At 42.3% G+C, this 21634-nt stretch overlaps 1 protein-coding gene across 1 annotated transcript in view; it reads left to right on the top strand.

The window, feature by feature from the left end:
• Nucleotides 1–21634, top strand: part of LOC122804259 (transmembrane protein 87A-like) — a gene marked incomplete in the record, with an annotated part of 1166529 nt that overhangs the window by 573968 nt on the left and 570927 nt on the right. Inside the window, 1 exon segment of the mRNA XM_044074023.1 lies at nucleotides 21034–21202. Within this exon segment, the coding sequence (XP_043929958.1) occupies nucleotides 21034–21202 (169 nt within the window).

Raw genomic sequence — 21634 nt, 5'->3', positions numbered from 1 at the left:
TTCATTGCCTTTTATTGCTGAATTTCCTTCGTGGGTTATGCATTTTATTTTTCTGGCATCCAGGTAGTGCACTTAGTAACCATTTACTGAAATTTACCTAGAAAATCTAGGTCTGTTGGCTTTCTCTAAGTTTCTGTTTTCGCACTGGGAGAGCTGAGCTGTTACTCAATTGTGCAGCCATCTTGAAAGTCCTCCTTATAAAGAAGTTTCTGGTAAAAGAAAAAGGGATTCCTCTTTTCCTCAACAGATTTGAGATTCTGAATCTGAACTGGAATATGCAGCGTTTTCTCCTCTGATTTCTGATTCAGACTCTGAGGGAGAGCTAAGTTTCTTATTCTCCCTGTGAATGTTATTTTTCTCTGAGACTATTGCTCGAATGTTCAGATGTTTCAGTGGGAGAACACTGAGCTTTCTCAATCTGTCAGAAAATGCTATTAGTTGTTGCAGAAGGATTTCTAGAACCTATACGCATTCCTCCTGTTCTGTCTGCTTTAGGGCCTGTGTGTTAGTGCCTGCAATTTTCCTGATAGCTGCATCCAAAAAGTCAGATATGATGCATTTAAAGTTTGTAAGTCTTTTTTAAAATTGTTGTACACAATTCCTAAACCTGGCCCAGCAGCTATGGCTTCAGTTCCTACTGCATTTAGTTAATTGCAATCCTACTTCTCCTGATAAGAATGTGAAAATTATTGATGGGTATAGGGGGAAGTATATACTTCTGCAACTTTGATTTTCAGAATTTTGAATTGTCAGGCTCATGTTAGTTTGGACAAATTGTCAAAGTATGAAGCATATTTTTCTGCAGTTTTTTCTTGTGAAGAAAAATCTGCTTTAGATAACTTAGTTTATTCTATTCCAGGGGTCATTCATTACTCTTTTACAGTGTGTGTATGACTCTACTACTTCCAGGGCTGTGGCCACTGGTACTATTTTAAGGTTTGCATGGCTGCATTTCCCAGAACCTCCCTGATGATAAAAAATAACATTTTAAATTCTGCGTTGAATAGAGATTGTGTTTGTCCCCTCTCCTGCATGCAGAGGTCATCAAAATGTGTGGTGAAAGGAGCAAGCTGATCCAGGGAATCTCTAAGATTTTTTTAGCCGTCCTTTTCCAAGGGATTTTCTATGTTCTCATCCAATTTTGTTAAAAAACAGAATAAATGACCTCAACCTAATTTAGGTAAACCGATATTAATGATGAAATGACAAGGAGGTTCCATAAAATAATCTCGCACCTCCCAAAAGCAAGGACAGTCCAACAAGTCTGAATGACTGTTCAAGAGACCTTGTGAACCCCCCCCCCTATTTTTTCCTAGAAAGTTTGTATCTTCTTTTTTCTCCTTGGCAACAGATTGATTTTCAGAGCCTATTTGTCTGAAACTTTCAGCCAGGTTATAGTTGACAGTGGGAGGAAATTCCTCCTTTCCAGAGAATTCCTCATCCAGCAGATGAGACTGTTTTGTTTCTACCAGTTCTTTATCATCATACTACTGTCCCAAGGAGTGATGAAACCAATTCCTCCTTCCCAGGTTGGGAAGGGTTTTTATTCAGTATGTCCCTAGTCCAAAAGTAAGAAAATTCTTGGAAACCAGTTCTGGATCTTTCTTTGCTAAACCTGTTTGTGATAGTGCTCAAATGTAAAATGTCACTTCATAACCTGTTAACTCTTCCCCTTTCACTTTCCTGACACTTGGCTTAAAATATGTTTATCACATCCCTATTCATCCAGACTTCAGACACTTCTTAAGTTTTTCTGTGCTCACATTATCCATTCTCTGCCTTACCCTTTAGACTATTCCCTGTCCCAAGAGCATTCCCAAAGTATCTGGTTCCATTATAGCTCACTGCAGGCTACATGGTATCCATATTTAGACATCTAGCTTATCTGTTTCGGGTGAGAGATGTTACAGAAGCTGGGATTCAAAGAGAATATTCAAAAGTCACGACTCCTTCACACAGGATTGTGTTCTTGGGATGTTAACTAGACAAGTCAGTTCAAAGAGCTTTTCTTCTGTAGGAAAAAATAGATCCTTATTTAGATCTATTTCTAAGGTTTTCCACTCATACTTCTATCACTGTGAAGGAATACCTCAGGATTTTGCACCTCATGGCATCTGTGATTGTCATGATATCCATGGCAAGACTCCACATGAGAAAGCTACAGTGGTATCTGAAATCTCAGATGCCATGAGGTGCAAAATCCTGAGGTACTCCATCACAGTGATAAAAGTCTGAGTGGAAAACCTTAGAAATAGACCCTTAAGTCTAGGTCTCCCCTTCCCCCTTCCTGCTCCAAAGCAGTCAGTTACCACAGATGTTTTGGACTTTGCATGGGCAACAGTTTCAGGAGGGCTACAAGTGCAGGGGGTGCGGAACACCAAGGACAGAAGCAAGCACATAAATATCTAAGAAATGCTTGCCCTGATCAAGACACTCATCTACGACCTATCTTTGACCCCCAGAACCTCAAGTGGTTACAGACAGTACCACAGTTATGTAGTACATCAACAAGCAAGGGAAGCGAGGTTGTATCCCCTTTGCAGACTAGCCTTGTTAGCTTGGGTTATAGCTGCACAGTATATTCAGACTCTGTAGGCATCTCACATTCTTTCAGAGCAAAATTATGTGGCAGACAAGCTGGGCAGGACCAGGGCAGATCCTTACAAATGGAGACTAGATCAGGGGTCTTCCAAGGTTGGATACATCTGTGGGGAGTTCCTCAGGTAGACCTCTTTGCCCCCTCTCTGAACAATCATCTAGCAAGATAGTGTTCCATGACTCCATGCAAGAAGGCCTGGAAGACTGATGTTTCTTTTTCTTGGACAGGAATTTTCCTGTATGCGTTTCCATCCTTCCTGCTAATATCCATAGTACTTCTGAAGGTTTAGAAGGAATCCTCCAATATCATTCTGGTGACTCCATTATTTTGGAAATGGCCAGGGCCAATTATCACAGATTAGATCTACTCACACAAGAACAGAGGTGTTTGATACACCCTGACATCAATCAGCTGTAGCTGATTGCCTGGATGATAGGGTCTTAGTTCCTTTTAGGCACCTGTTTACTGAGGACTTGCAGCAGAGTACTAATGTAGGCAGCAAGCCTGCTACCAGAAAATGATATATTAACAAATAGAAAAAGGTTTTCTAGTTGATGCCAACAACATAACCAGCACCCATTCAAAGCTAGTTGTTCTCTGGTTCTACAATATTTACATGAGTTACTAACATATGGCCTTTTTTATTCCTCTGTCATACTGGGAATTTCAGCTGGTTTGACCACGGATCCTCCTCTTTCATTGCAGTCTCATGTCAAAATGTTCTTGAAGGCCTCTTATGCAAAACCCCTTTCAAGAAAACTGGTGGCCTGTCCTTGGGATCATAATTTCCTGTTAGAGAATTTAACACTTAATCCATTTGAACCAGCTAATTTGTCTAAGATGAGGTTAACATGGAAAACAGTTTTATTTATTGCTCTGACCTCTATAAGAAGGGTGTCTGAGTTGCAAGCTCTTCTGGTTAAATCAGCCTTGCCTCATTTTCTATAATGACAGTGTTTTTTGAGAACTAATCCTTTCATGCTTAAAGTGGTATCATAGTTAAGTTTAAGCCATACTATCTATCTGCCTGTTTTCTTTCTTGAACCAAAACATGAGGGAGAAAGGATGTTCCATACCTTGGATATCCATGGACAACTCTGATACTGTCTTGACAGAACTAAATCTTTCAGATCTTCTGATCAGTTGTTTATTTGTTGTGAAGATAAGAAAGAACAACTTGTGTCAAAACAGACTATTTTCAAATGGTTGTCTAAGGTTATTACCCTTCGTTATACTCACTATAACAAAACAATTCTAGGCAGAGTCAAGGACCACTCTTCTAGAGCCTTGGCTTCAACTGTGACTTTTTGGAAAGGGTTGGATCTTAGAAGTATTCTAGAAGCTGCTACTTGGTACATTGTACATACTTTTACAAAGAGCTGTAAGCTTAATTCCTTTTCTATGTCCAGATCAAGCTTTGCTAGGAATATTTTCTGGGGCTTCTGGATTCCTCTCCTTCCACCTCCAAAGTGTAGTTACTTGTATGGGTAGATTACCTTAGATAAGGCTCATGTAGCAGTGATCAATATGATGAACATAGTACACTTGTATAAGCTTAGCTTAGTATAACACGAGATGTTCGAATGATCACTGCTGCAGTAGCTGCTCCCTCACTCCATCCCCCTTGTGTTTTGGTGTGTTTTTTATGCCAGTGTGTGTGTGGACATTCATTTTTTTTTCTTTTGTTCCATTGTCCTTTCAGGTGTCAGCCTCTCTCTCACTCCTGACAGGAAAGCACTGTAGAGATTTGCACCTAAACTCATCTTTTAGTCAGCTGTAGCTAAGGCTACTGCTGCAGTGATCACTCAAACGTCTGCTGTTAATGTAAAGTTTACTTGCACAACTATGCAATATACAAATCAAGTATAGTTGTATCCATTTTGGTGTGACCTGGGTTGAGCCTGTAATTAATCAGTTTTCCTCCCTGGTAACCAAATTTAAATAAACAGACAAATGTTTCCAACAGTTATCTCAGACCTATAGCCCACATTGATTATTCTGGCAATCGTTTTATGCCCTTAGTAACTTTTCCATTCAGCAGGTACCATTTTAATGTGTTGCAGTTCTATTATAAGTAATCCTTAATAACGGTATATACCAAAAAGATAATCGGATATATTATACTAGCATTCTTTTGGTGGATTTTTAGGAGCGCAGTAAAGATTCATCCTGTTGTTTTACAGTAGTGATTGTGCCATTTAATACATTTATTATTTCATACTAGTAAGCTGCAGAGTGATCACAGGATACAGCTGAGTCCCTGCATGTGTCATTTTGCTGACAGTCATTTTAAAGATGAACTGCTTACCCATTTAAAAGGAGCCACATCTACAGCAAATTATAACTGTGGCTAGAAAAAAATTAATTACTTTTGCATCTTGCAACATTTTAGGCCCTTATAAGTAGAAGGAAAGTACAATGGCATTTTGCAGCATTATCAGAGAATGTACAACTGTGTATAAAAATATGAAGTTGAAACACCTGCCGGAAGCATGACAATTTTTTACGTAACTGCTTTGCATTTTTATTAATTCTAGAAGACATGTTTGTGCATGCAGTGTGCCGCTTTTGTTTTTATAATCACAGAACAGCACTCCCTGATGCATGCCAACATAATCTTTTTAGATGCTCCTTTTGGTACATGCACCTGATATTCACGCCTTGTCTAAGCTAGATGTTCTTCGTGTTTCACTGTTGCAGTCATTACATTTGGGTTATCTTGCTGGCAGGTTGCCCTCAGTCGGCCTGAATTCCATAGTCTTGGGTCCTGCGTTGGTTGCTGTCGCCTCTTCCCTGACGTCAGGTCGTCAGGGGTATAAAATATGCAGCTGATGCCATTTTATTCAGTCTTTCTTGCCGTGTGGTGCCCGAAGCAGAAACAGTTCACAAGTGCCGGTCGGCCGACTCCTGAGATTTTCATGTTTGAGTTTCAGATCCAAAGTCTTCATTAAAAGCTAAGTACCCCGTTGAGGAAACTTTTTTCATGCTCTAGTCCAATGTCAGAAAAAGTTAATAATTGTATTTCTTGTGGGAAGCAAATACGTATTGTATTTCTTGCCTAGGCCCTGACCACGACGTTGCTAGTTGTCGGTTTTGCGCTAGATTTAACCAACGCACTATCAAGCGTCAGTACTGTTTTGCAGGAAGCTATTTTGGGTGAAGATTTAATTATACAATGTTGTCGGATAGCCATCCAACTACCGGAGTTCACAAAAAACACAAAGAAAAAGACAGGCAACCGAGTTCCAAAACCGATGACGAAGCTTCTCCAAAGCCGGTTCTCAGTGAGGCACTTTCGCAGCCCCTGACGCCCGCTACTTTAGAGTCGCAGGCCGCTACCGACTCCCACGTGGAGTCGGCCAGGCTGCCGGAAACTCAAGGTATTGGAGCCTCGGAGATTATTCCCTCAGATGGGTCCAGAGCCGCTGAGCAGGCATTGGCTTCTGAGGGTGTATTCAGACCTAAACAATTATATATTAAACCGACTTCAAAGACTAAAACACCTTTAAAGGCAAAGAAACAAGTTCACCAGCCACATGGACAGGCCTCCATGCCCAAAAAACAGATGCTCAAGATGGCCAAAGACTTAATTACCTTGATCAGGGGTTCCCATCCCACTCCTGATAAGAGGCCTAGACAAGAGACAGACTATGAGTCTTCAGATCAGGTTTCCATTTCTTCTGATCAGGAATATTCTCTTCCCCCTATGAGGATTCTGATGCTGAAGAATCAATTCCTTCAGCTTCTCCTCCTGAGGACTACTCTTTTGGGGAAAACTTGCATACCATGAGGGAGCACTTTCACTGGGAGAGCCAAGATTTTTCAGAATCTAAGAAAAGGCTCAGAGACTTCCTTTTACTACCTCAACACAGGCCTCTAGATATTCCACCTGTGTTGGACATTGTAGATGACGTGTTCTCGGAGTCTAGTCTGACCCCTGACCCTTTACCTCCAGCTCCTGTTAAGCCGGACAGATACTACAGGGTCCCTGACTCTCATAAATTCCTTTTCAAAAACCCTATTGCAGACCCAGAAACTGTTTCTCAGTGTCCAAAAGGGGTCAAGGCTTCTACTGCAAAAAACCCTACCCCCTCTGACAGGGATTCTAGGGCACTGGATAGATGGGGAAAAAAGATTTACACATCTGCTACTTTGGATATAAGGGCCTTAAATTACCAGTTTCATATGCTGAAATATCAGCAATATATCATGACACTGCTTAAACAGAAAATGATGGCAAATTCTGAATTTGCAGAAAACAAAGAAATGCAGGATTTATTGCATGCAACTGAACAAGTTGGAAAGCATACTTTGCAATGTGGGTTTGATTCTCTGGAGGCCTCCTGCAGGGCCGCTGTTATGGGTTCTGTCATTAGGAGGCATGCTTGGTTAAAGGAACAAAATCTGCCTGACCATGTTAAAGCAAAATTATTAGATGCTGCTTTACAACAGGATACCTTGTTTGATGTTAAGGCAGAAGAGGTGTTAAAGAAAATGGAGGACAAAGCTAAATCTATGCAAACCGTCAAGGATTTCTTACAGGTACAGCCACCTAGATTTAGCAGACACTGGCCTACAAAGAATTGTTCCTTTCCAGTCTCAGACGGATCTCAAAGGGACAGATCCAGACGTCCTAGAGGCAGATCACAGCCGCAAGGCTCCTACAGGTCTAAGCAGTGGAGTGCTTCTACCATCAAAGGTGGAGAAGACAAAGCACAATCATACAGGAAACAGTCCCAATGACTTCCCCCCCCCTGCCTGCACCAAACACTGATCTTCTGGCAGCACCCTTAGGGGGAAAACTAGCACTTTTTTCTCAATTGGCACATTATAACCCAGGACAAATGGGTTCTAGACATAGTGTCACAAGGCTACAAGTTTCATTTCCATACCCTGCCAAGGGCTAACGCTTGGCCAGACCTGCCAAAAAAATCAATGGGCAGAGGCTCAAAAACAAGTCGCAGCTCTCATGGACATGAGGGCTATTCAACAAGTGCCACAGCAAGAACAGGGTGTTACCCAGAAAGGACAAAGCTTGGAGACCAATACTGGACCTATCTATTCTAAACACTTTCCTGGATAATTCAAGATGTTGACCTTACAGCAGCTTCTACCCATGCTGGACAGCAAGGCTTCTCTCGTGACTTTAGACCTAAAAGAGGCATACCTGCATGTCCCAATCAGACAATCATGCAGAAGATACCTCCGTTTCAAGGCTGGCTTAAAGCATTACCAATTCTCTGCACTGCCCTTTGGTTTATCTACTGCGCACAGGGTCTTCACAAAGTGCCTGGCACCAGTAATTGCTTACTGCAGACAAAGAGGAATACAAATATATCCTTACTTGGACAACTGCCTCATTCAAGCAGAGAACAAGGGCATTCTACTACAGCATCTGACGTTTGTGATAAGACTTTTAACATGCCTAGGGTACACAGTCGTCAAAAAGAAATCAAAACTAGTACCCCCTCAAGAGATAATATTCCTGGGTGCAAGCTTAAATACAACTGCCCAGATGGCTTATCTTACTCCAGACAAACAAAGGCAACTGACTACCTATTTCAAGGAAATGGCAACAAAGGCCCCATTATCTGCAAGAAAGATTCTGCAGGCTTTGGGCTTCATGTCATCCTGCATCTTACTAATTCCATATGCAAGACTGCATATGAGGAAAATTCAGTGGTACCTAAAAAGTGTCTGGACACAACATTGCCACAGCCTGGAAACAATGATTACTCTAATTCTCTGCTTGCAACAGGAATTTCAATGGTGGACAAAGGCTTGTCACCAAAACAAGGGACAGCCATTCTCACTACCCCCAGCCAGGCAGAGCCTAACGACGGATGCTTCAGATTATGCCTGGGGGGGGGGGGTGCACATGGCAGGAAGAGGCATTCAGGGCACCTGGTCCACAAACCAAAAGCATCTACATATCAATCAAAAAGAGATGCTAGCTGTTCAAAATGCCCTGACAGCCTTCAAGGACCTACTTCATCTGGGACGACAACTGATAGACAGACAACACCATGGTCATGTGGTACATAAACAAGCAGGGGGGCACTCATTCTTATCCCTTATGCAGGCAAGCCAAGGCTTTATGGGACACAGCATTGACTTACCAAGTTCGTCTTGCAGGCACAATTCCTGCCAGGAAAGGAAAATACTCTGGCAGACGAACTAAGCAGAAACCTCATGGATCCCCACGAGTGGCACCTGGATCCACAAGTCTTCAACATGATAACAAAGAAATGGGGATGCCCGGACATGCATCTATTTGCCTCCCCTCAAAACAATCAACTAAAAAGATTCTGCACAAGGACTTATCACAGACAAGCTTGGAAAGTGGACGCCTTATCTTTCAACTGGACAAACCTATCAGTATATGCCTTTCCTCCACTGCCTCTCCTCCCCAAGGTACTCTTAAAGGTCAGGCAGGAGAAACCAAAAATGATTCTGATTTCCCTAGACTGGCCATGCCAGTACTGGTATCCGATCATAAGGAACTTGTCCCAATGCCCAGCCTGGACCTTACCTCAAATACCTCTACTGTCCCAGCAAAACAATCAGATTCTGCACAGCCAACTCAGGACCCTAAACCTGGCAGCATGGCAGATAATGTAGCCATACAAACCACACCTCTCAGTAAAGCTGTGATGGATGTCATTTTAGAAGCCAGAAGGCCTAGTACTAGAAAATCCTATGCTGGGAGATGGAAGAGATTTTGCGCTTGAAACCAAGCTCAAGGAACTGATACAGCTGTCCCAAATATTCTTCAGAGTTTGTAATACTTAACTGAGATGCTGGACAAAGGCCTATCTTTTTCATCAATTAAAATCCATGCCTCTGCCATTTCGCCTCATTACAATACAGAGCCACCACTCTTTTCTCATCCTTTATTAAGGCAGTACCTCAGAGGAGCCAAAAACTTAAGGCCTCCAAGGAGAACACCAATACCTGCATGGGACCTCAATTATGTCTTGGAAAAACTCACCTTACCTCCTTTTGAGCCAGCTGCTACTGCAGATATAAAGTTCTTATCTTGGAAAACAGCTCAGCTCCTAGAAATAACTTCTGCAAAACTGGTTTTAGAGCTACAGGCTCTCATGGCTGTGGAACCCTTTATCATTTTTTTATCCAGACAGGGTCTCTGAGAATAAACCCTACATTTATGCCTAAGGTGTATCCAGTATAGCCCTTAACCAAACAATTAATTTGCCATCGTTTTATCCAAATCCACAGAACAAGGGGGAGAAAATTCTACATTCTTTGGATGTATACAGACAACTTAGATTCTACTTGGACAAAACTAAAGTTTTCAGAAAGACAGAACAATTACTAGTGGCATATGCCACAGCATCACAAGGAAAGGCCATCTCCAAGCAGACCATTTCAAAGTGGATAGGTCACTGCATTCGTTTCTGCTACTCGCAGCATGGTAAACCAGTGCCTAAGGGCATTAGGCCACATTCAACCAGAGCTGCAGTCACTTCTGCAGCCTTTCGCAGGGGAGTACCAACCAAAGACATTTTAGAGGCTGCTACTTGGAGTTTAGTGCATACCTTTACAAAGCATTACAATTTGCCTCTTTACTCTAAATCCAGGGCAGGCTTTGCCACTGCAGTTCTGCAGGGCCTCATAGCCGCTCCTAATGCTGTTTAGCTCCAGCCCCCCAACCATAGCTTTGGGACTCAACCCAAATGTAATGACTGCAACAGTGAAACACTAAGAATATACTACAGTTGTGTACACTTACCATAAATGTAGATGTTCGAGTGTATTCACTGTTGCAGTCCAGGTTACCCACCTGCCATCCCCTTTATTTTTGCTGGAGATTATCTTTACTTCTATAATCTATACAACCTAGGTGGTGTATTTGCTTATAGATGAAGGTAAAGCATATTTGGTGCATGTATGTCTTAATTTACATAATTTTAGCCTACCCTTTTGGGGGCACCTGACATCTGGGGCAAGAAAAACTGAATAAAATGGTGTTGGCTGCATCTTTTATACCCCTGACGACCTGACATCAGGGAAGAGGCAACAGCAACTGATGCAGGACCCAAGACTTTGGAATTCAGGCCAACTGAGGGCAACTTGCCAGCAGGATAACCTAAATGTAATGACTGCAACAGTGAATACTCGAACATCTACATTTATGGTAAGTGTACACAACTGTACTTTTTGAACATTTAGAATTCTGGTTTTCTGTTGTGTTTAATTACTTGTGTATTTCATCCAATGAGTGTTTATTGAATTCTCTTGTACATGTCTTAGTAGTATATATTCTTGATTGCTGGAGTTAATATGGAACTTACTTAGAGGATACTATCCCAGACTGTTTTCAAAAGTATGATGTTTATTGAGTAATAGTTTGCCTTTTTTTTTTAATTTAGGGAGGAGGATATATTTATAATAAAGGTTATTTTACTTTTGGGTTAAAAAATAGTGGCTCTATGTTCTGTGTTTGTAAGTGAGGGTTTAACTGTGGGTGTGAAGTAGAAGGATCCTTGATTTGTCAAACCTATGATACGCAAGATATTGCCGCCCATAGCTGGATTTGGCTGTGTGTCCGAGTTTATTTTCATTCACAGTCTGTTAATATTTGCACATACTTGACAATGAGTAAGTTACCCATTCAGTGACTGGGAAAATAAAATCCACAGTAAGGATTATATTTTCATTCTTTACCTTATTTTGGAGTTTAGTCAGGAAATTCTTGTGCTTTGTAGGGGTAGTTAAAGTCCCTTATAAGGATTATATTTTCAACAATTTTTATGTCTTGGATTTTAGTCACAAAGTCCTCATGCTTTATAGAGATTTGGTGTACTGTGTGGTCATATAATATGTTCAGTAGCTGTAAGGAACAGATGAAATTTCCAAAATTGGGTGTGACAAAAGGACATAATGCCAGCCCAGCTAGCTGGAATTTTGTAAATAATTATGTCATTGGTGAATATTGAAATTATGTATATAAGATGCTTGTGTTACAAATGTATTAGAATTGTATGTCATGTGTATATCAAACTGCTTGTACAGATGTGTGTTTTGAAAAGGTTATTTGTAAAATGGTTGTGTTTAAAATGTATCCACAGTGTGCCCTAGTGGAAAAGAACAGAAATGTACATGCAGTGTTGTAACTGTTTAAATGTATATATTTTAGTAGTGAAAACTGGAATACAAGAGATTGAGTTCAGTCAGCAAACTTCAGAAAAATAACTGAAATTAAATTACTTTATGGCTAGGCATAAAAAGTGATATATTTTACTTTTCAATGCAGCAAGAAAGACAATGTCTGTACTAGGAAACTTTCTGTATTGTCTTTAGGGTGAACTAATTACTAGTCTTGAAAGCATGAAGGAATGCAATTGTTTTACGACTTCCAGCATCTGGCAGAGATCTGAGGAGAAGCCCTTGTCTGTATATTTTTACAGGTAGATACTAAATACTGGCATCTTCATTAGTGGTTGTTTGGCCTGGGAGCTAGGAGTCAGATGACAAGAAATTGTCATTCTGCAAGCCAAGCCAGCAGTAATATTTTAGAAATTAATTTGAGAAGTCTCTTAGTGAGAACAGAGCATTCTGCATTATGTCTTAAACCTGATAAGAAGTTCCACTCACCGCATCTGTCTTGTTCTATTAGTAAATTTTTAGATTATAGTAATTATCTTAGATTCAGTCAGGAATATAGTGAACCTTAGTTTAGGTATTTTTCTTTCTTTATTTGAGACTGTCCTGCAACGTTTTAAATATTTCCTGTGGTTTTGAACTCTGTCACTATGAATATGCGTATATTTAGTATTGTATTGTTCTTTTCTTATTTATTATTATTTATAATTAAACTTTTCATTGTGGCTGATCTGTGTAGAGAGTAATTGCATATGCATTTGATGACACTGTGTGGTCCACTCCTAAGAGCCTTGCTCTTGATCAAACTACCATTTATGTTAATATTAATATTACACAGTAAGATTGGACACCATTTGTTAAGAGCCTTAAAGTAGCTGTTAAGGAGTGGCTGTAGTGAAAACTATCTTGTAGTCTGGGCAGAAGGGGGGCAAAGCTAGTAAACCTCTGTCAGCCTTTCCCAGGTGTGTGTGTGTAAGTAAATCAAACCTCAGAGTGTGTCGCCTACTTGAGCAGGGACACGAAACACTGGTTGAACAGAGAGGGTGCTGGAAGTCTTGACTTGTCACTCGGTGAAGATTTCCACTCTGTAGCTGTGCCAGTGGGGAGTTTTATTGGGAATCTGGAGAAAGAGGGAGAAACAAGCCTAGGACTGACTGTGATCTCTGTGCTCTTAAGGGAAATTGCACTTGATGCAGAGAGGTGCATTTGGAAATACTGTGTGAGTACTTGTCATCATCTCAGTGAACATCCCCCACTATTGTTTGGGATTGAGGCTTCTTGATTACTGGTCCAGTAGAGGCTTGTCACATTTGGCTGGCAGTGGTGGGATCACGCAGTAACAGGGGAAGTCACTAGTTCAGGTACATGGCCAGGATCAAGGGTTAAATGTTTTAAATGTAACCATTAGGACCATGTAGCATATAGATGTCCACGGAGGCAAGGTGGGGAACACAAGGTAGGGAAGCCAGCAAGTGGGAATGACAAAATGCCAACAGTAAGTTGTGTGGAGACAATAAGGGTACCCGTCTATCACAAGAGGTTATATCCTATCTTAGTAAATAGGAAACAGGCCACTGCTGAGGGAGAGAGCCTCTGACCTAACCATTGTGAATCCAGCAATGGTTAAAGGAGGAGTACTACTTGCTTGAGCAGTCTACTTCAGTCAGAGCTGTAGGAAAGACCCCATTCCAAATACCTTTGGCAGAGTTCACCTTGACTAGGAGGGTGGCAAAGGAAGCAAGCAAGTAGGTATGTTTGAGGATATCCCTGCAGGTGTCCTAATAGGGAATGATTTTGATAATACAGTACCTTGTGTCCATGCAGTTACACACAGTCAGGCTTTGAGACAAGCATGTGGGTCTGGTAGGCATGGGGGGACCCAGACCGACTGCATACTTGAAGCCAGGACTGGTGAGGTGGTTACTTCAGAGAGCGAGCTACCTGTAGCAGTGAAACTGAAGGTGAGGCACAGCTGCTGGTGGCTACTGATGTTCCTTTGGACAGAGTGACTGCAAGGGCAGAGGTGAGTAGTATTACCCAGGCTGACAGTGAGGCACCGTTGTCAGAGGCTACCAGACTTTCTGTGGAAGGGGAGCTGGGAAGGGTTACAAAGAGAGATTTGAGACAGGCTCAGCTCTCAGACCCTACATTGCAAAGCTTGAGGAAGGTAGTCAGGGAAGCGCCTGATTCTCAAGGAAAAGGGGAATTTGTATACCGGGACACAAGTTTACTGTATCGAGAGTGGATCCTTGAGGGAAGGCTAGAGGGTGAGAAAATACAACGGTTGGTACTGCTCGGAGCCTAGCGTATGGCACTTGTAGCCATAGTTCATGACATTCCTTTTGCAGGTCATATTGGCATAAAGCGTGCAAAGAGACATACTATGCAGAACTTTTATTGGCCTGGAATTTCCAGAGATGTAACAGGGTAATTCAGGACCTGTGATCAGTACCAAAAAGTAAGTAAGGCATGAAAGAAGGTCAAAGCTCCTTTGATGCCTCTGCCTGTGATTGATGAGCCATTTCAGTGGGTAGCTATGGGTCTCGTGGAGCCTCTGAGTACCCCAAGTTTCACAGGGAAGAAGCATATCCTAGTGGTAGTAGATTATGCTACCAGATACCCAGCGGGCAGTGGCTCTGTTCTCCATTGAGGCAGAAAAGGTGGCAAATTCTTTGTTAGAGATTTTAAGCAGGGTAGGTTTCCAAAAGAAGTACTGACGGACTGAGAGGTGCCGGTTTCATGTCAGACCTGCTGGCTGGTCTGTGGAAGCACTGTGGGGTGAAGCACCTAAAGACCACCCCCAAATAAATGGTCTGGTGGAGAGGTTAAACTCTACACTGGAGACCATGCTACGGTCATTTGCAGACCAGTTTAAGAGGGAGTGGGCAAATATTTGCCCCATCTGTTTGCTTACAGAGACCTGCCCCAGGAATCCACAGGTTTTTCACTCTGAGTTGCAGTATGGGCATAAAGTGAGGGGGGACCTCTAGATTTGATTCACGGTGAGTGAGAGGGTGTGTGTGAATCCCACAAGGAGTCTGTTGTGACTTGTATCCTAAACCTCAGGACAAGGGTCAGGGAACTCATGAGCTTGGCCCAGGAGAATGTGTCAGAAGCCCAACAGCAAAGGAAGATCTGGTATGACAGGAATGCTCAAGCTGGAGAGTGTGCTGTGGAGCAGCAGGTCCTGTTTCTCATTCCTGTCAGACATGACAAGCTGCAGGCAGCTTGGGAGGGACCCTTCAAAGTGGTAAGGAAGATCAGCGATGTTCACTACATGATAGAACTTCTGGGCAGGAGGCAGAGGCACTAATTGTACCATTTTAACATGATGAAACATTACCTTGATAGAGAGACCCATGTGCTGAGTATTTGCAGTGGATGGCATTAGGAGTCTGAGGGGGATCTGGTGACTGATCATCTCTGTGAGGCTCAGACTGACACCTCAGTGGAAGTGGTAACAATGTCCCAGCAGCTCTCCCCTACCCATGTTTGAGAAATCCAAGCAGTGTTACAGGTGTTTGGGGGCATGTTCACTAGGAAACCAGGGTGTACCCCACCTAATGCACCACCATGTGGATAGAGGACCCCAGAGGCCTACCAAGCAGAGCCCTTATAGGGTGCTTGAGAAAGTCAAACAGACTCTGAGGGAGGAGATACAGAAAGTGTTGGAACTGAGGGTAATCCAGGAGTCCAGCAAAGAAGGATAGCATCACCAGGTTCTGTGCAGACTACAGGAAACTATATAGTCACACAGAGTCAGATGCTTATCCCATGCCTAGGACAGATGAAACCCTAGAGCAGCTGGGTGGGGCTGCGTATCTTAACACTATTGATCTTACCAAGGGCCACTGGCAGGTGCCCTTGACTCCCACCGCTAGAGAGAGGTCAGCCTTTGTGACTCCTTTCGGCTTGTATGAGATCACAAAAATGCCCCAGTGACTTTCCAGAGGCTGGTAGATCGTATCCTAGCAGGGGATTTTGCCCTTGCTTACCTGGATGATATTGCCATCTACAACTATTCCTGGTAAGAGCACCTTCAGCATGTCAGGGAGGTGCTAGGCAGACTGCAGAGGGCAGGGTTGACTACTAAGTCCAGTAAGTGTCAGGTGTGTATAGCAGAGGTCTCCTACCTGGGACATAGAGTGGGGAGTGGTCTGATCAGGTCAAAACCTGCCGAAGTAGAAGCCATTCAGGCATGACTTTCCCCTGTTATCAAAAAGAAGGTGAGGGCATTCTTAGGGCCAGCAGGATACTACATAACCGTTTGTCCCCGATTATAGTACCATAGCTGCTCCCCTCACAGACCTGACAAGGAAAAACAGACCAGATAAGGTGGTGTGGACCCCAGCATGTGAACACGCATTCCAGAAGCTTAAAGGAGCTTTGGGAGGACCCCCTGGGTTAGCCAGTCCAAATTACAGCAAAGAATTTATTGTGTAGGTGGATGCTTCAAACCATGGGGTGGGGGCTGTACTCAACCAGGTTTCCCCAACGCAGGGAGGAATGCTATGCAGCTGCAGAAAGGGAATGTGTAGCCATAGTATGGGCACTGCAGAAACGTCAGCTTTATCTGTATGGAAGGAAATTCATTGTAGCTACAGACCACAGTCCTTTAACCGGACTTCATCGAACCAGCCAGCAAAATGCCAAGTTGCTAAGGTGGAGCCTAGGGTTGCAGGCATGTGATATGACAGTACAGCACCACAGCAGGGTTAGCAATGCCAATGCAGATGGGCTCTCAAGACAGGGAATGGGGTACTGTATTCCCAGATAGGCTCATTCTTCTCCAGCTGCATTTCTCAAGGGTCACTTGAAAAACTAGCTTGAGTCTTCGAAGGGGGGGGGGGGAGAAGTGTGACGAAAGGAGATACTGCCAGCCCAGCTAGCTGGAAGTTTGTAAATAATTATATGCTATTGGTGAATATCGAAATGATTTGTATAAGATGCTTGTGTTGCAGATGTATTAGAACTGTATGTCGTGCATATCAAACTGCTTGTACAAACGTGTGTGTGTGTTAAAAAGGTATTTGTAAAATGGTTGTATTTAAAATGGATCCACAGTGTGCTATAGTGTAAGAGAACAGAAATGTACATGCACTATTGTAACCATTTAAATGTGTATATTTTAACAGTGGGAACTGGAATGCAGGAGGTTGACTTCAGTTCAGCAAACTTCAGAAAAATAACTGAAATTAAATTACAATTTTTTATGGTCTAGCCATAAAGTAACTTTCAGTTTTCAATGCAGCAGGAGAGACAATGTCTTTCTGATGTTGGGATGTACATTGTGGCATTTGAGTCCGGCGCAGCAATATAGTTTTTACACTTGCATATAGTTATGTTTATGGGGCTTTAGTAAACAGCTGCATGAACTTTTTATCAAAACGTGACCCGAATAAATTTAGCATTTACTACTGTGATGTTACTTTGGGGGCAGGGTGTGCAGAGCCTTAGGCTTTAATGGGGCAATGTCATGCATGTGTTATGTGCCCATTAAAGTCCATAGATGCAACAAATGTTTTTCTTTCATTGACACACTAAAATTAAAGTTCACTACTTTTCCTCAGTGATGTCATTGTATGGAAGTCGTATTTTTAGAAGTGTTTTTCTTGTTGAAATGCAACAAGAAAATCTACCCTAATGGGTAAAGATTCTGCTGTTCAGCAGTTTTTACAACACATGCTTTGGTGTAAAGGTAAGATTAGAGAACATTGGAAAAATGTTTAAAAAAATTCACCAGTTTGTTTTTCTTCCAAAGCTAGTAAATAAAACTTTTCTCAACTACGTGAGTATCAAGAGAGCTATAAATTACTGTTTCGTGTTACCAGCCTAAATAATTTCTGTGTTTTGGCAAGGCTGGCAAGCCTAGAAACATGAGATCCTTTATCACTTTATTTCAGTCATCTCCTTCTTTATAAGGAGTAGAATAATCCCCTTCCTGGTCTAGTAACCCTTTTTCCGTTAAAGGTATTTGCCACATCTGGTGCATACTTCAGATGGGGACCTTCAAGAAAAAAGATAATTTGATGTTGTCAGTCTTCATCTATTCTTGACTTTTGGGTTTCAGGTCTGATCGTCAGAACTGATCCGGCCATTATAAAGCTTGCGTCAGTCAAAAAATCTCTTGAGCTGCTAGTCTACCCACAGTGCTTCTTTCCACATTACCCCAGATCTCGTATGCCGGGATTATGACAAGATGCATCCGTCAATCTCTCGTGTAGCTAAGTATGTTTTTATGTATTATCTTTTTCTGCTAAAACCTTTCCTATCCTTTAAATCTTGGTCTACCCATTAATGAGTGTACTATAATTTCCCATTACCATTGGTAAATTCTCCCTACCATTGTTGGTTGTCTTTCCCTTTTTCTCTACCATCGATGTTAGATTTTTCCCTCTTTCCCTGTCGTGTGAGTGAATATCTAATTTTCTTTTTTTTTTTTTTCCTTCTCTCTCTTTCTGCCTGCCTGTTTTGTTTTGTCAGGATCATAGCAGAGAAACCAAAAAGCTCCACTATGGGGTTTAAACAGTGTGTAGAGTGCGGCAGAAAGATGCCAAACTCAGATAACCATGAATCTTGTGTGTACTATTTTGGAGTTTCCCATTTAAGTATAGAATGTTCCATCTGCCAGGTTTTCAGAAATCGAACTCTGGCAGAAAGGAAAAATAATTTGATTCTCAAAGGTCTCCTTAAAGTCCCTTTTGAAGAAGCCTTGTTCAAGGCCAAGTCACCTCCGGCCTCTGGATCCAAGTACCCTTGTTCGGTGCTGCTTCCGTCAGCACCAGTCATCAGGAAACATAAGCACACTTCCGAGAGTTCATCTTTGGAACCGAAAGTTAAGGTTCCAAGGCTGTTGGAGCAGACTAAATCTCCAGCACTGAAAACTTCACCGGTGTCTTGTACACCGGCTACAACAATTATTCCTACTATAGTGACTGCATCTCTGACCTTGACCATGGCTCCAATGTCAGTGTCAACTGCCACTCTGATCAGTTAATTGCCCATTTCAGTCTCTGTGCAGATGGTACCAAAATTAGTGTTATCGACAGAACCCAGGTCTATCTGTTCTCCATCCTTGGACCCATTCCTTGGTCAGCTCCCTAGTCCAGTTTTGGAGAAACCCGAATCGCCTTCTGGTTTATTCATGCGCTTCACCAGAAGTCTTTCTGAGGTTGATATTGTTAGCTGGGTGGATCAGATCTTGGCAGCCCAGGGTCTTCTGTCCTCTTCAAGCCCCTCTCCCTTCTGGTGCAGTGAGTTTTTCTCCCTCCACCCTTACATATTCTCCTCCTTTAACCTCAGTGCAGGCTTCAGAGCTTTCAATTTCAGTGTCCCAGGTACCAATAGCTTCAGCGCCAACAAGCACTTCTGCCTTCAGCACTGAGTCTAGCCCTGGCTCCCTTGGTGCCTTTGGCACTGTCGGGTCCCTGGGACTATGTCTTCACCGCTGAGCCTGGAGGATTCAAGCCAGCTCAGAGTTTTTCCATGGAGCAGACCGTGCCCTTTTTGGCTGCATCAGCATGGACCCTTCCTTGGTTCCAGTCTGTCAGGTGGGGCTCCCGGGATGGGGTGTGACCCCGGTTCCGAGTTTCTGTTTTGGTTTTGGGCTGCCTTCCCTCCTCAGGGGGTCTTGCCTTTCAGGGTATGGAAAGGGCTTTTAGCCACTGCTTCATCTCAGGTGGCCCCTGGGCTATTGGAGTCTTCCCCTGTGATCCCAGGTTTGTCAATCCAGCCACCAACCTCTACCCGTGGACACCATGCACCCACGGTCACAAGACTTGCCTTCTAAAGGCCTCTTCGGATATCCCCATTGAAGAACTCCCTTGGAGGACAATGTGTAAGAGGAAACACCTTGATTCTCCTGAAGAATCCATCACAGAGGGCATGGATTTCAATGAAGGGGAGGGTTCCCCATGGTCACCCCTGGAAGATGTCTTCTTTGGAGACATTCTGGAGATCCTAAAACAGAAGGGCAATTAGAAGTCCAAAAACCCATCTTCAGAGGAATCTGTTTACTAGCAGGCCTTTGGTGCTCGCCCATCTACCTCCTGGGTGACCCTGCCTGCTGATGATTTGATTAAACTAATTGCTTAGTGGGATTGGAAGGCTCCTGATGCTGTAGAACCAGTCCCTAGAGAACTGACAAAATCCTTCCTGCTCCAGAAGATGAACCACTTTGAGCTAAGGGCTTAGTAGTAAATAAGATGGTGGTAGTGGCCGCCACGAATAAAAAATTAGCAGAGGAAAGTTCTACTGTCCATTCCCAGAACCGGGAGTCCAGGGCGATTGACAGATTTGGGAAGCAGGTCTATGCATCATCAACCTTCTCTATCAGGTCGTTGTGCTGTTCAGCAGTTTTTACACCACATGCTGTGGTATACAGGTAAGATTAGAGAACACTGAAAAATTGTTTAAAAATTCACCAGTTTGTTTTTCTTGCAAAGCTAGTACTTAAAACTTTTCTCAACTGTGTTAGTATCAAGAGAGCTATAAATTACTGTTTACAGTTACCAGCCTAAATAATTTCTGTGTTTTGGCAAGACTGGCAAGCCTACAAACATATGGGATCCTTTATCAGTCTATCCCCTTCCTGGTCTAATTCCCTTAAATGTACTTGCCACGTCCAGTGCACACTTCAAATGGGTACCTTCAAGAAAAAGATATTCTGCTACTTCAGGGTCTAGAGGTTTTCTTCATTTATTATTTCTTGAGTTTCCAGTCCAAGGCTACATTCAACTGGGTAGAGTGATCCTCATTTATGTGTTTTTATTAGTCTTTTCCCAGCCTTTCCAGGCATGCTGTGCTGTACTTTTTGTATGGTACCCTAATGGATTAGGGACTTCCTACGCAGGGTAATTACTATAATTTCATATATTTAAAGTTGTCAGTCAGTGTATTTTTCTGAGGAGGATCCAGAGGGGCACTGATTTTCCATAGTTTTTGGGATCTGTCTTCTGACCATCTTTCCCAGATTTCTTGGTTACTGGCAAGAAGAAAGTGTCCAGGATCCTTCCACCTCAGAATGGGAATTTTATTACTGATGGCCTTTTTCTGAAGGGAGATGGTATAATGTCCTAGCGGGAAAAAAGTTGCTTTGAATGTCACTAGACATTTTCTTCTGGTGGTTCTAAGGAAATAACATACTGACAAAGATGCTTCTAAAAGTTTAGAATAATTGTATGTGACAGTTTGGGTTGAAAGTTGAAAGTAGTTGGATCGTGACTGGTGTAGTATTTCATCTAAAATGGCATTTCTGTTAATGTGATAGGTAAACCACTAAATCTGTATTCCTGTGTGTGTTTTTATAGGGTAAAAATGATGTTGTAAAGTCATGGAAAGATGGGCCATATGTGTTTCTGTTCAACATTAATCCGCCAGATAATACCAAGCAAGAGGCTGCCAAGGGTAGTGAAAATAACCAAGACAAACAGGACGGTTCGATGTCTGTTTCAGGAGGCAAAGATTTGTCTGCTACAAGTAAGTTGCACTGTGTAACCATAGTATCATTTCTGTTTTATTGTGCATGAAAGTGGTGCATTGCTTATACTCTTTTTTTTTTTTTTTTTTTTTTATTTTATTATTATTATAATGAAAACCTGGAAGAATTAGTGTTGTGTAGTGACTGGTGGTGTATTTAATTTTATTCCTCAGAGGTGGAAGAGATTAGTAGAATTAATAATATTGAGAGGAGGTAATACTAAAAACCTGAATTTTCCTAAATGTGACATTTTTCTGTTCCAGAATGTCACCATTTAAAATATTTTGTGACGGTAAGAGAATGGGCTGTACAGTACAAATAAAATGGTTACCGCTCAAGACTTCTTTTGACAATAATTCTAAAACACTCTTGGCCCTTTTCCCTTTCACGTTTGGACTGTGACTTCACCTTCCTGAAAATAGCTTTTAAAT

This window comes from Protopterus annectens, chromosome 6.part0, assembly GCF_019279795.1.
Source record: "Protopterus annectens isolate FY-2018-M chromosome 6.part0, PAN1.0, whole genome shotgun sequence".
Lineage (NCBI taxonomy): Eukaryota > Metazoa > Chordata > Ceratodontiformes > Protopteridae > Protopterus > Protopterus annectens.
This window is presented reverse-complemented; position numbering and strand designations above follow the sequence as displayed.